A 15,198-nucleotide genomic window follows, 5' to 3' on the forward strand; every position below is an offset into this window, starting at 1 on the left:
GGTCGGGCTCTGCTCCCAGGGAACAAGGGACAGGAGGAGAGGGAACGGCCTCAAGTTGTGCCAGGGGAGCTTTAGACTGGATATTCAGGAAAATTTCTTCACAGAAATGGTGGTAATGCCTTGGCAACTGCCCAGGGAGGTGGTGGAGTCCCCATCTGTGCAAGAGTTCAAAAAACACATGGATGTGGCACTCAAGGACATGGTTCAGTGGTGAACATGGTGGTAGTGCCGGGTTGATAGTTGGACTTGATGATCTTGGAAGTCTTTTCCAACCTTAGTGATTCTGTGATTCCATGTTTCTAACTGATCATTGGTTAAATCTGAGAAGCCAGAGCTTGGTGGCAGGATGGAAGAGGCTTTGGGTGATTCTGGAGGCTCTTGGTGCCACAGGACAAACTGTCATTAGATGAAGTGATCTGGTTAATGAAGGCAGGACTGATGCACCCAGAGCTCCAGGTCTTTCCCTTCTAAATGGGCATTATCTGGGTGTGCATCCCAAAATTAGGTGCAGCACCCACATGACTGCCCCACAGAAGGGAAAAGTGCTATGAGCAACCCCAGGCCTGTCCAAGTAACCTGAGCAGGATGGAGGTTTCAGAGCAAACTAAGAAAGATTAATTAGAACATGAAACGAAATGGTAAACAGGGTGAAAACACTGGGACTGCACCAAGGGGAAATCAGATCAAACAGAGTTAATCAGGTTAGCTGGGAAGATAATGAATTTTCGAGACAAAGGAAGTGTGATAGAGCCCATCCACAAAGACTTCAGCAAAGCATGTGATCTGTGCCACGTGGGAAATTCTGAGAGGAAAAAGATGGGGATTAGCAGAAGTGTAAGGGCAGGAAACTGGTGAGAGGCGAAGCGGCGTTGAAAGAAGGACCAGAATGGATGGAGGTCACGGGCAGAGCTCCTCCAGGAATGGTCAGGAGGCTGATCTTAGTAAATGTTATTATTAATGGCCTTGGCACAAAAAGTAAGTGTGCTAATGAAATCTGCTGATGACACAAAGTTGGAAAGCAGCATCAGCACAGAAGAAAGCTGGGACAGAATGTAGGGGAAAATGGGTAACTCTGAAGATGAATGGAGGAAGGTTGGAATTCAATGGGATGAAAGAGAAAGCAGCTCACTGGGGATGAACAACAGTTTTTGCTATGAGTTGGAAAGAAAATGAACTTGGGTAGCAAACGTTCAAGAGTGAGAAAGGGCCAAGCAAACAGCTCAAAACAAAACTGACTGAGGCACCAACATACTGCAATTGAAATATTTCCAACAGCCAGAGAAGTGCTAGAGCCAGTGGGCAAGACATTGTGAGAAGGCTCCCAGTTCTTGTGGTTCTTGTGGTTAAAAATCCAAAAAGTTCAAGCAGGAATAAGTGTAAAAAAGACTTATCAGCAAACAGATTAATTGAGGAGATTAAAATGTAAAGACACTTGTTCTGCAAAACAAGCCCTGCAAAACAAAAGCTGGGAGGGCACACTGAGTGATCTCTTGGACACACACATTTGAGGGGAAAAAATAAAGGAGGGGAAAGAACTATTCAAGACACCAGAACAAGGGCTGCACGTGGGTAACATGAAGTATCCCTGACAAGTCCAGGCTGGAAATAAGTTTATGACCATTTCAGCCTTCCAATAGGAGTAATGGGGGGGAAAAAACAAGCTTGTTCTCAGAAATTTATCTTGAAGGGATCCTCTGACCCAGAAGGCTCTTCTTGTCCTTTCCTGCTCAACACACACAGAGCTGACACCACCAGGACATGCTGTGCTTCCCACCTGGAAGGAGATTCATAAAGCAACTCCAAACCACCTTTTTTTACAAAAACTCCATGTTTATGACTGCTTAAGTCCATCCTCTTTCACCAGCTGAATCCATTTCCACACCTCAGCATGAGCAATTTTAAGGCAGATGCTTGAGCAGTGAATATTGTGTGTGTGAGGAGGAGGAAGAGGAGGAGGCTCAGCAAGGCCATGGGCTGGCTGGAGGGTACAAAGGCATTGGAGGAGTGAGTACCAGGCTGTGGGACACAGCAAAGGCATCATCTCACACCACAACTGACCTTGTTCCACTGGATCTGCTGAACTGGAAACACCCTTTGGGATATTCCCTCACACCATTAGTCATCCCCTGAGCTCTTCACCTGCTCTTTGGGGGCTCTGAAGTAACAAAGCCAAGGAAAAGTGTTTCATATTATGGCAAGACAATAAATGAACCAGAAGTCTTAGACAAGCAATGTGTCAAAATTACTGGTTTGTTTAAAACTTGTTCTATTAAAGTAATTAATGATGTCCCTAAGCGCTAATCTGCTTTGAGGTTTGTCTGGTGTCTAATGAGACTTGAGCTCCCATTTCCAGCTCAGACTTGAGTTGCCTTCCCCCCTACACGGGGCCCTTAATTGGGCCTCTCTAATGAGGCTGGATGCCCAAGTAAACTTGCAGGAGCTCCTTGTCTTTGCAGCCTCCCCCTCCAGCTCATTTCAGCCTCAATTAGCCAGGGGGTGCAGAAGTCAGTGGGGCAAGGAGGGAGAAAGAGCAGGGCTGCACCCACCAGGTGCTCCCAAAACCAGGCTCACCTCTGGCAGACCTGCAGTTCCCACTCACAGCTTCCCTGTGCTCTCCTGGGGAGGCAAATGAGCCGTGTGAGGGGAAGGAAACACCTCATGGAGCTCAGATGGGAACTACAGCAGTGGGGGGGGGGGATGAGCCACAAGGCAGCAAGAGCATGGGAAGCTAAATCCTGCAGTGAGATCTGCTGGACTCCTGGTGTTCCCTGGCAGGCTGGCAGGGAGAGCTGCTAGAGAAGGGAAGAGGGAGACAGAAAATCCCAAATGGAACTCCATGGCTGCCCCTTGGCCACCTCCCCGGGCTGCTCTGCCATGAGGTGTTGGCACATTTCAATCCACAGGAGAGAGAAGGAAGAATTCTTTTTTTTACTGTGAAGGGAGTGAGGCCCTGGCACAGGTTGCCCATCCCTGTGGCTGCCCCATCCCTGGAAGTGTCCAAGGCCAGGTTGGACAGGGCTTGGAGCAACCTGGGCTGGTGGAAGGTGTCCCTGCCCATGGCAGTGCCCATGGACTAGATGGCCTTTAAAGGCCCCTTCCAAACCCAAACCATTCTGTCATTCTATGATTTAAGGCACCAGTGATCAGCAAAGACACCACAGATGAGCCCAGTTTAAGCAACAGATTCATCATTCCTCTGCTGAAGTTTCTTTTCAACTTTTCGTGCAGGGGAAAAACAACTCAGAACAAACTTTTCAACGTGTAATTGCTTAAAGTGGAAGAAACTGGAGGAAGGAAAAATTATAATTAAAAAAACCCCAGGAAAATATATAACTTGCCAGGCCAAGAAAACTCATCCCAGTGAAGGCTGGACAGGTGACTCAGCCAGTGCAGTTGTCAGGGCAGCACTGGGGAGGAATATCAATGTTAACTTCCCCAAGGGTCAGATTGCAGGAAAGGCTGATTTAATGGCAACTGCACCAGCTTCTCCTCTCCACTGAGAAAAAAACAAGTGGATGGGGACTTGCTCATCTAAACACACAGGATACGTCAGAGGAACAAACCTGAGCAACTGCCATCCATAATTTATAAAACAAATTAAATCCATGGCAAAAATAACCAAGACTTAGAACAGAGAGATCACAGAATCTGGCAGAGAAAGGCCCCAGCCTGCATGAATCATTATTTTGTAGAGGAAGCCTTATATAATCCAAGCTACTCCGTTTTAAAACAAATCAAACCTTCCAAAACCTCCAATTAATAGGTTTGGCAAAGCTCTGTTTTTAACAGAGTGTTTTGGTGTTTTGGTTACTTGGTAAGATAAGAAAAAACCCCACCTGGTACAGAATAACTTCACAGTAGTCTACACCCCACTTTTGGCATCCCCAAAACCCTCCAAAGGAAGGCAGAGGGGAGATGAGAGCATCTACCTGGGGCTGAGGGAGGTGATTAGATTGCATTGCCATCTTGTGGAACAGGAGAAAACCAAACACAGGGAAAAAACCTGCTCAGCCACCACTGCAGTGGGGTGTATTCCACAGGACACAGAGCCTGGCCCAGCAGGGGATGTGCTGGGGTTGTTCCTCCTCATTTTCAGTGTTTATCTGAAAGGTCAGAGGGATGCAGGCAGTGAGAACTGCACGGGCATGGTCTGCTCCCCCCACGCTGCTCAGAAGGGATGGATATGTCTGTCAGAAATAAGAGTTTGCTTGATTTTGCTTGTTTTTACTGTAAGGAAATCATAATCTTCTGTGTTGCTGGCCCAGGAAACAAAAGCAGCCTTTCTCCTTAGCTATGGGAGAGCCACCAGAGAGTGACTTGGGTAGGACCACACCAATCCCCAGGTGCCCTCCCCAGTTCATGGTCTAGTTCAGCAGGACCTGAAGAACATTTCTGACCCCACACATTGCACAGCCTGGCTGTAACTGCCTCCACACGTGTCACATGTGCCAACAGGGCTCCCACCTGTGTCCTGGGCCACTAAAATAATCCCTGTGACTCCTTCAGAAACAAACACTTCAGGATGCTTTTATCCCAGAGCCTGGTTTAACCATCCTTTCTGCAGGGAGCTGCCTACTTGTGTCTTTAGGTAAAAAAAACCCAAAAAAAACAAAAACCCACTACAAAACTCGAGGATGGGGGGAAGGTTACCCAAAAGCACCAACTGATGCCAGGCTGGGAGCCAGGGGAGGAGTTCACTGCACTGGTTCTTGTGTTCAGGAAATGACTGGACGTGGCACTCAGTGCTCTGGTCTGGTTTGACAAGGTGGTGACTGGGCAAAGGTTGGACTCGATGACCTTGGAGGTCTTTTCCAACCTCAATGATCCTGTTATTCTGTAAACCCTATAACCCAGCCCAAAGGGATGAGGGGTGGAGATTGTAATGGATATAACTTTAAATTGGTGTAACCCATGCTTTGAGTTGTATGCTATAGGAGACACCTGAACCAAAGGAGGAGAAGCCCCACAAGAAGTAGCTGCAGTGCAGCAGTGACCTGAGCTGAGCTGGCTTTGGTGCCCAGTAACTCCACACAACACATCAGCCCCCCATCCTGAATGACCACCAGAACAGATGGAGCCCAAAGTCATGGACTAAATGAACTCAAGGGACGTTTTCTGGGCTTTTGTGGGCATTTTACAGATATTTCATGGGGGCTGCCCACAGACATGGTATCTGTTATTGCATGAAAGGATTGTAAGGGTGGTGGTTAATGAGGATGTGCTGGATGGTGACACAACAGTGTGGACTAAGGAGTGGGGAGTGTGAGGTTTGGCTGGGGTAGAGTTAATCTTCCTCCCAGTAGCTGGTGGAGGGCTGTGGTTTGGATTAGTGCTGGAAGAGCATTGACAGCACAGGGATGTTTTCCTTATGGCTGAGAAGGGCTTACACAGCATCAATGCCCTTCCTGCTCTTCATCCCACCCCACCAGCGACCAGGCTGGGGTGCACAAGGAGCTGGGAGGGGACACAACTAGGACAGCTGACCCCAAATGACCCAAAGGATATTCCAGACCATATGGCATCATGTTCAGCAATAAAACTGGGTGGAGGAGGTTGTTGTGGGGGACCACTGCTCAGGGACTGTTTGGGCATCGGTCGGTTGGTGGTGAGCAATTGTTCACATTCGCATCCCTTGTCCTACTTGGGTTTTATTTCTTCGTTATTTTCCTTTTCATTACAATTATTCATCATCATCATTATTATTATAGTTCAAATATTTAATTGTTTTTATCTCAAGCCATGAGCTTTGTCACTTTATGCCCTTCCAGTCCCCTCCTCCACCCCACCAGGGGACAGTGAGTGGGTGGCTCTGTGGGGCTGAGCTGCCAGCTGGGGTTAAACCACAACCTCCCCCAGCATCTCAACCTTAATTATACTTTCATTTCTTTGCTTATTTTTTAAATGCAGTTCTTGAAAGGACATTCTAAGGGTTAAAATTCCTAATTAAAAAATTACTGAGAACTGGTTAATGAGTGTTATTCTGCATAAACCCCTGAAGGTGCCCAAACTGGAAGAGAGAGGGGACAAACAAACCCATGAGCATCAGTGGTGAAGCTGCAAAGTCAGGACTGTGCACGCAGACATTCCTGGAGCAAAGCTGGCAAAGGCAGCCTAACATTTGACTAATGATTTGTGTGAACATTTTGGTGAAAGCTCAATGCAAATTCCTGAAATCTAAGAAACTTATATTTCCTACCAGCCCTCCTAATGCCCAGCACACACTGAGGAGGAACCGAACAATGCCAAGCAGTGTGCAAACATTTGCCTGCGGATGACTGATGATTTTCAACAATAATTTCATAAATGCAGCAGGCTTGAGTATATCCCATGGTTATTCTTCCGCTGCAATCCCTGGGAGTTCCCACTGACACCAGTGTGGGGCTGCCCAGGGCCACCAAGGGAGACGGGCTCGGAGCGGGACAGCCTTCCTGGGGCAGAGGCAAAGGCTGGGACTGTCAGCAGCTCTTGAGCCAGCAAGAAATATGGCACGGAAAATAAGCTGCAAATGGAACAACCCTGAAGGTTTCTGCCAGGCCTGAGGATGGACAGAGGGGCAGAGGCTGCTCCTGGCAATGCCACCACACCCGGCGCTACCTGTGCCGGGCAGGTGACACCAACGTGGCACAGGCCACTGGGAACAGCCTCCAAAGCTGGAAACGCTGTTTGCATGAGAGAGAGAGATGTTGAAATATTGATTAAAGTTGGATTTCATCAGCCATACTTTGATTTTATGATGATACTGGCTGCTAACAAAGACACACCCACTAATGCATGACATTCTTGCTTGTAAAACAGGGATTATTCTGCTGTTCCTGCCAGTGTGATCCGCTTGTATCCACAGCCCGTGGCTCCAGTGCAGGCACTCAGCAGGAAAAAAGAAGGCATTATGATTCCAAAAATGAGGGAAAACCACAGAAACAGGCACATGCTGGAACAATGTGGAGACTGGGTCCGAGCAGGGAAGGGGTGGGCAAGGGGGAAGACTGAGCACTTCACCTTAGTTTAAATCCAAAGTAAAACACCAAACCCAAAGGGTTACTGAAGATTTTATCAATTTAAACTAAATGTTGGAGGGGGAAAAAAAAAAGCACTAAAAGAGTTACCTAGCAGGTGCCAGTTTTCCTGCTGCCTGGATTTATTCAAGGAATAATCATACGTACAGGGAGAGTTTTTCTCATCTTAATACACTAGTTCGCTTCCAGTGCCAGGGATAAGGGTGGAAAAGGGATGGGGAAAATGCCATTAAAGCCTGTGTCTTCCAGCTTTATTGTTCTAAAACTCGTGCTTGGGCAGAATGAAGCAGCTATCTCAGGCAATATGGTGTTTACATATGCCCAGATTGTTATGCAAACACAGGAAGACCTATTGGAGCAGAGAGAACAGGCACTGGGGGCAGTGCTTCTCACCACCCCTTGTAGAAAAATGTTTTCCAATGTGGAAAGGGTGAGAGAGGTCACCCCCAAGGAATCCAGCCCAGGATCCTCCCAGCCTTCACCTCTCCCATCCTCCTCCTTCCTCCTCCTCCTCTCAAATTCCCCAGGCAGCCAGCACGGGCTTCCCAAGTTAAAGAGACAGGCTCATCATCCAGCAACATGTCTGGGGTGCACTTGCATGAGGAACATAAAAAGGGGGGGAGAAATCCCTCCTGGGTGAAATGGGACTCCCTGTCTGCCCTGCACAGTCACATCCCTGCTCTCGTGCAGAAAACTAAACCACAGGAATTAAGAGGAGACTCCAAAGGCACACAGGGGTACTCAGCATCATTCAAGTGCACTTAATTTTAAATTAAATCCATCTTGCATCAACATTAAAGATCTAAAATAAAAGAGTCAGTCATGAACTCTGCAGTCACGCCTTTAGTTCCATCTGTAGTCGGTACGAGAAGAATGGGAGACAAATGCCTCTGACAAGTCAACTTTAACCTCCAGAAGAAGCCACAGGTTTTCATCAACCTATATCAACCAAGCTTTCAAAAAGTTATTGCTGATGGAGAACCAAATAAATCCCTGAAATATACTGTCAGTGCCTGAAAGGTGCCTCTGCCAGCCTAAGCTCAGGAGCTTCTGCTGCCAGATCCTCACTCTACAGGATAAAATCTCAAACAGGTACGTGACCAAGTCAGCTCTTGACTTGCTCTTTACTAAACTACACAAGCCAAATTTCAATAACTTCTGACTATAAGTCAAATTTCTACCAAGAGTTTTGAGCCTTCTAGCACGGCAAAAATGAACCACAGACAGCAGAACCAGACACGCTGCTTCCAGCAGTGAACTGCCACCATGTCTCCCTGTGGACTTCATCCCTCCTTCAGTCACCCTCTGAACACAGAGACATTTTCTGCCATCACCCACAGCATCGTCCCCTGGTCGCTGCCATCAGCCCCCAGCTCTTCACCCGCCAGAGGAAACCTGCCTGAGACCATAACCTGCCTTGGCCTCTATGGAAAGGGATACCAGCTTAGCTTGACCAGCCTGCACGTAGCTTGAGGAGTCCCCAGGAAGGATTTCATGCCTGGCAGACTCTGAATGCTTGGTTAGGAACACATTCCTGCAGGACAGCACCAGGAACGCCCCTGCGGCTCCGCTCCCCGCTGTGACCGGTTTGTGAGAGCCGGTAGCAAGTTTTTGTAAACCTCATTAACACACACCACTCTAATTTCAGGCAGTTTCCAATCAGAATATTGTGCAATGCTGGAGTCAAATGGCTCAAGGAAATTTAACTGCACCAACAAACAGCAAGCACAGAGAGTCAAACCTGCACATCAGCAGAAGCCTAAAGAGGTGGGATTTTTGGCTTTAAAAGAAGCTGTCCTGGGGGGGAACACACTGCACACCAATTAGTAACAGTTAATAGCTGCACACCATCAATTACTGACTGCCCTTATATATAAATATATATTTATATATATTTGTGTGTGTATATATATATAAAAAACCTATATATAAAAATAACACCTGTTTAATCAGGTGCCTTGGTATAGAAGGTGTTTTAACAAAAGGTTGTGCAGATGGTAGGGAAAACATTCGGCTGTTTGACTAAAAATCAATTCCTCTCTCAAAGAGGGAGTGCTTTCACAGACCCCCTTCGTTCAACTGTTAAACTTCCAGGAGTTGCCATGGGGTACAAAACGCTTGGATTTGGTGGCAAAAATTTATAAGTCAGAAAAAAGTTGGTGAAAGAAAAAAATAAGTGCTAAACAGCCTTAATTTTTGTTGTACACATCCAAACTGATTTGTGCCCTACCACAGGAGGTTGATTTCTTGTCCACCATCTTCACGTGCCGGGTCTGGTTGCGGATCCTGTCGTCCGTGTTTTCCACCAGGTTAGTGAGGTCGTCGATGATCTCTGGGGAAAGAGAAACATGAGCATTAATCTCTGAGCCCCCACAGCATCACTGCTTAACCAGCTCCTGCTGGAGGCTCCAAAATGGAAACCAGCTGCATCCTTCTGTCCTCCAGCAGGACAGAGCAGTGCCCACGTGCATGAAAGGTCCAAATCCTGGGAAATACTCCACACAAGAGACTTCAGACTCAGTGCACTCCCCCACTGGAAGAGTGGAGTTAAAAATACAGCCTGAAGCAGCAGTATCAGTTTAGACAGTCATGGAGTACAAGATGATGGCAGCACATCACAGTTGTATAAAATGATCACAAAGCACCAGCCAAAGTAAGGGAATTAGTGCACACGGAATCACAGAATCATCAAGGTTGGAAGAGACCTCCAAGATCATCCAGTCTGAGCATCAACCCAGCACCACCATAATCACCCCTAACCCATACCCCCAAGGGCCACATCCAGAGGACTCTTGAACACTTCCAGAGACGGTGACTCCACCACTGCCCTGGGCAACTTATTCCAATGCCTGACAACCCCTTCTGTGCATTTTTTTCCTGATATCTACTCTGAAACTCCTGTGGCACAACATAAGGCCATTTCCTCTCATCCTTTCACTTGAGACATGGCAGAAGAGACCAATCCATCCCTCAGTACACTCTCAGGTGTAGAGGGCAATGAGGTCCTCCTTGAGCCTCCTCTTCTCCAGACTGAACGACCCAAGTTCCCTCAGCTGCTCCTCACAGGACTTGTGGAACGGAGCATCTCAACACTGGGCCAGGACATCATCATTAAACCCCATCCAGAATCACCACCCTCACAAAGGTTTCTGAGAGCACTCACTGTGGTGAGCACTCACCACGCAGCCACAGAGGGCACAGTCAAAGCCCTGCCCTGGTTCTGTTCTGGAGCTGTAGGGATGGCAGCTCTCCTTGCAGCCCAGATGGTCTGCTGGGGAAAGGGAAGTGGGCAAAGCTTCTCCTCCTTTCTAATTTTAAGACAGGGGAAGGAGAAACTTCAAGCCAACCCACCCTCCACCTCCTGTAAGCGATGTAATTTAGTCACGGGAATCGGAGCAGGTACAAGGATTACACCAAGAGCAGTTGGTGGGTCAGGACTTTTTAAAACTGGAAATTAAAAGCCACATTCAGGCACAGAATTTCCTTCTCACTGACTGTCATGCTCTGATTTCCTTGAGACACACAGCTAGTGTTTTGTGCCGGGTGTGTGAACACATCATGTCTGACCTGCTCCACAGGCAGGAATGGCTTGCTTTGTGCATGAGAAATCAGGAGGACAGCAGCCAACCCTGAGTGATACTGCAAAGCATCTTGCTCTGGTTACACTTCTAGCACTTTCCCACTATTGATCACTGTCTCACTAAGTCCAGCCTGTCTTTGAGCCCGGGCTGGGGACAGTGGCTGTGCCAGCTGGTGGGTGCTGTGCCCTCAGTTCCTCTGTACCCCAGCAGGTCCTGGCACTGCATCTCTGCTCTGATGAAATGGCCCATAGGCAACAAAAGCAGAAGTTAGAGCACACAGCATCCAGTCAGCAAGATATACTGATATTCTGCTCATATTTATGGACCATAACCCCGTGTGGATGATGGTTGAGGGTTAAAGAACACTTAAAGAACACAAGTCCCATCAAATAGGACAGGGCCCTTATTAACCAGCCTTTACTGGTTTGACTATTATTCCTTCAAACAAGAGATTCCCCAAAATATCTCTACCAAAAAGGGGATGACACTGAAGAGGGCATTTATTGTACTTTCAAAACTTCCCTGTGACACTAGAAGGAAACCTTGTCCTTACAAGGGTAGTGCCAGCATGTGACATTAGTTCCTGCAGCTTCCCAAGCACACCAGCACCCCTCTGCCTCCATCCCTCTGACACCAGCACTTGAACAGGAATGGCTTCCTCCAACATTCACCTTCCCACAGCAGCAGATCACAGAAACTCCTGAATTAGAAGGACCCACAAGGACCATCCAGTCCAACTCCTGGCCCTGCAAAAACACCCCAACAATCCCACCCTGTCCCTGAGAGTGTTGTCCAAACCCTCCTGGAGCTCTGGCAGCCTTGGGGCTGTGCCCACTGCCCTGGGGAGCCTGGGCAGTGCCCAACCAGCCTCTGGGGGAAGAACCTTTGGCTGAGATCCAACCTGACCCTGCCCTGACACAGCTCCAGCCATTCCCTGGATCCTACAAGTTAGTTATGGAGGGTGTTTATGTCCTCAGCTTTACCAAGGAACAAGTACTCTATCCAGATACAGATAAAACCAGTCTGATTGTACATATAGATAACAAAAGATACATAAAAATAACCAAAGCTCTGCAGACACAAAGGAAATATCAAAGGCACATGTAGCACGGAGGTTTTACTCTCCCAGAGAGCTGAGAGATTTGAGCATCATCCTTCCAATGCACGTTTCAGTCTGCTCCACAAACACTGTCATCTTCAGTGAATCCCTATGTAAAATGATAGCAGCATCTGAAATATCCTGTACTTTCAAAGTATACAGCTTTCTTAAAACATGAGCTCCTGATTCATGTGCTTCATGTCCCACAGCCCAAACCACCCCCATATTCACACGAAGGGAGGGCAGAGGGTTTCCCTGCGTGTGCAGCCTCAGTGTTATCCTCTGGATCTGACCCATCCACCACTCCTGTGGTTAAGCAGCACCACCCCACTACTGCTCTATTCCAGACACAAACTCTCCTTATTTACGAAGTTGTCAATAATATTCGAGATTTTATTGTTCATCCTACACCAAAACACATTTTCCCAAGTGATGGCAGGGATTTTGCATGAGCTGCAAGGTTTGTTCAGTTTGTAGTTCAGATATTCGCTCTCCTCCCCCTCCCACCCAGTTCTCCCAGGTCCAACATCTGCAAAGCCAACAATATTTTGGGGACACTTTATCTGTCCTGTGTGATTCAGCACTCAGGAAGAGCGGGACAATGCTGCCTGCAAGGGCAGCCTTGCTCATGTTTGCCTCTAAATGAAAAAAGTGCCGAAAGTTCCCATCGTTGTCAAGGACAAAGTGATAAGCATGCTTGGGAAATAAGAGACTTTCCTCTGCCAACACTGACCAGACCCTCCTTGAAAAACATCCTGGTGAACAAGCTGGAGCTAAATGAGAACAAATGTGAGCAGGGAAATTTTCTGTCATCATTTCAAAGCCCAAGGCACTGCAATTGGGATTATGTCTAGAGCCTCTCCTTTCCCATCCCCCTGTCAGGAGCCAATTCTGAGCCAAAGAACTGGGCTGGAGAGCTTGGAAGAGGCATTTGTCTCTCTCTGTATATGTTTCTTGACATGACCAGGTTCCAGGGGAGCAGAGCACTTCACCCAGCACGTAGGCCAAAGCTCAACAAGCAACCAGCCCTTTGATGTGATGTGCAGTTGGGGTGCTCATGGCACAGCTAGAGGATCCTCCCCTCTGCAGCTGTGCTGGGGCTGAAGTGGGGAGGAAGCACAGGGAGGTTCTCACCCCATCACCAGTTGAACCAGAAGTCCAGCCCAGCAGGTTCCACAGGCTGGAGGGCCTTTGCACCACCACCACCCTGCAGAGAAACATCCACCCACCCTCTGTGCCCACCAACACCCTGGAGAAACATCCATCCATCATCTACCCCCACCAACACCCTGCACAGCAACATCCACCCACCCTCTACGCCCACCAACACCATCAAGACTTGCACAGAAAGATCCAACCCCACCCTCACCAACTCTTTGTGGTGACACTCAGGTTTAGAGCAACTCTCGACCTCTTGGAAATGAGAACATTCCTCCCCATTCCAAAGCAAAGGAAACCCAAGGGAAATACAGGCTGTATAAGGCTGAGTTGAAGATCAGTAATGAATTTCTAAGGTAGGTAGAGCTGCTGCCAGAGAAAATTAAGTCCATGGCTAAGGAAGTCTTCAGAGCACTGACAACCCCATTAGTGCTCCACAGGCTCCCACCTTTCCTGACGGATGACCCACCTGCAAACCCCTCTGCCCTTCAAGCTGGCAATTCCACGTTCTATCACCTCCTATTTAGCTCACTATGCAAGGGGCAAGTTGAAAAAAAAATGGAGAGAGATGTGAAAAGAGGGAAGGCGCGAGGTTCCCCCGTCGGGAGGGAGCAGACGGCAGAGGCAGGCTGGCTGCCGAAGGGCTGCCGGCGACCTTCCAAAGGACGTTCCTGTAACACTGCACTGCAAACCACAGCTCAGCCGGCAACACAAATTTAGCCAAGGTCTTCTTTCAGGGAAGCAGGAACTTGAAGCAGAAGATAAAACCCACTGCACAACCCCAGAATTAAAATCTGAGTCGTTTCAGCGCAGCTGAAGTGGGAGAAGTTTGAAGGTCGCTCGCTGCTGGAGGTGAGCGCAGCCAGGAGGGACTTCTGCTCAAAAAACAGTGGCACAGCCTTCCCCGTCCCTGCACACGTGTCCCTGTGCCAGGTGACAGCCACCAGCCAGGACTGTTGGCTTTGGAGCTGCCCAGCAGCCAAGGCAGCCAAAAAATCCATGCAGGGAAGCGCCAGGTCTCTGTGGGAAGGCAGAGACAGGGGGGTGGGCACTACCAGGTCTCCTTTCCTCACTCCTGCAAGGCCACAGCAGGGAAACACAACCTGTCTCTACAACTCTGGATGCTTCTCCTGGTGATCAAAGTTATAAAATCTGGGCTGGAGCCCTCAAAACAGCAGAATTTCTTCAGAAAGCTGGGATGTATCACCAAAAATAGCAGTGGGATCTGAGGTCAACACATGCACACCTGAAACCAGAACAAAAGTCGTGGAAGGTCTTCATTTTGTGGACACAAACCTGTCTGCAGTGCTGCCCTTGCTCCTGCAGCTCTGGGACCAGCAATGGAGAGGGCATGGGCAGCCCTTTGGGAAACTGGGATGAATTCCACACATGGGCTTTACAAAGAAAACGCACGATGAGGGAACAGCGAAGCCAGGAGATGACAGGGAAAAATGCAGGCTGATATATTCGGAAATATGGGACATTTTTTTGTTAAAAATACCAGAGCAGCAGTTTTTGATCTTAGGCAATGTGTTTTGGACAGTGCAGAGCAGCCAGGCTGAGCGTGGGTCCAGGGCAGAAGAAGCATCCCTGAGGAAGAGGTGGGAGAGGCCAGAAGCAAAGTCAGCCCTCTCCCATTCCAGCACTAACTCTGCCTCCAGGAAGGGAAGAGATGTTTACCAGAGAAAGCCTGAGCAAAGTGAGGGAAAGCTCCTTCTATTCATTTTTTTCAAAACCAAAGACCAAATAAATTTTGGGTTTGTTTAATATTTTACATTAAACAAAATATATTTTTGCCCACAAAGACAAAAATCACTTAATCACATCTGAATTTGTCATTGCATCAGCCGTCACAGCCTGGAAATTAAAGCTTCTAAGCTACAGCTGAACACAAAGAGTTTAAAAAAACCTGCTCTTTGACTTGCTTCTCCAGTCCCAGCAAACTGAAGCACTATCAGTGCCTCCAGTCAACTTCCAAAGATTCAAGAATCCACTGATTGATCCTGGTCAAGACACGACTGCTCAGAGATGCGAGCACAGAAGTGTTGAATATTTCTTTCCACAGTTTTATTGAAGTGGAAAATGAACAGTGAAGCAATTGGTCTGAACCCTGGATCACAAGCACATTTCATGTTGTTCTATCATGCTTGGCTTTGCATTCCCAAATGATACAGTAAAGGCTGAGAGAGTTGGGGTTGCAGCCTGGAGAAGAGAAGGTTTTGGGGAGACCTCAGAGCCCCTCTCAGTGCCTAAAGAGGTTCCAAGAGAGCTGGAGAGGGACCTGGGACACAGGCCTGGAGGGACAGGACAAGGGAGAATGGCTTTAAGCTGAAGGAGATTTAGATTA

General features: G+C 48.0%; 1 protein-coding gene across 1 annotated transcript in view; it reads right to left on the minus strand.

Annotated features, from left to right (window-relative positions):
* STX8 (syntaxin 8) overlaps positions 1-15,198 on the minus strand; it is a gene marked incomplete at its 5' end in the record, with an annotated part of 108,687 nt that overhangs the window by 31,475 nt on the left and 62,014 nt on the right. Inside the window, one exon of the mRNA XM_017838413.1 lies at positions 9,244-9,345. Within this exon, the coding sequence (XP_017693902.1) occupies positions 9,244-9,345 (102 nt within the window). The remainder of the gene's footprint in view (positions 1-9,243; positions 9,346-15,198) is intronic.

The sequence above is a fragment of the Lepidothrix coronata genome, unplaced genomic scaffold (assembly GCF_001604755.1).
Source record: "Lepidothrix coronata isolate B3197 unplaced genomic scaffold, Lepidothrix_coronata-1.0 Scaffold337, whole genome shotgun sequence".
NCBI classification, from domain to species: domain Eukaryota; kingdom Metazoa; phylum Chordata; class Aves; order Passeriformes; family Pipridae; genus Lepidothrix; species Lepidothrix coronata.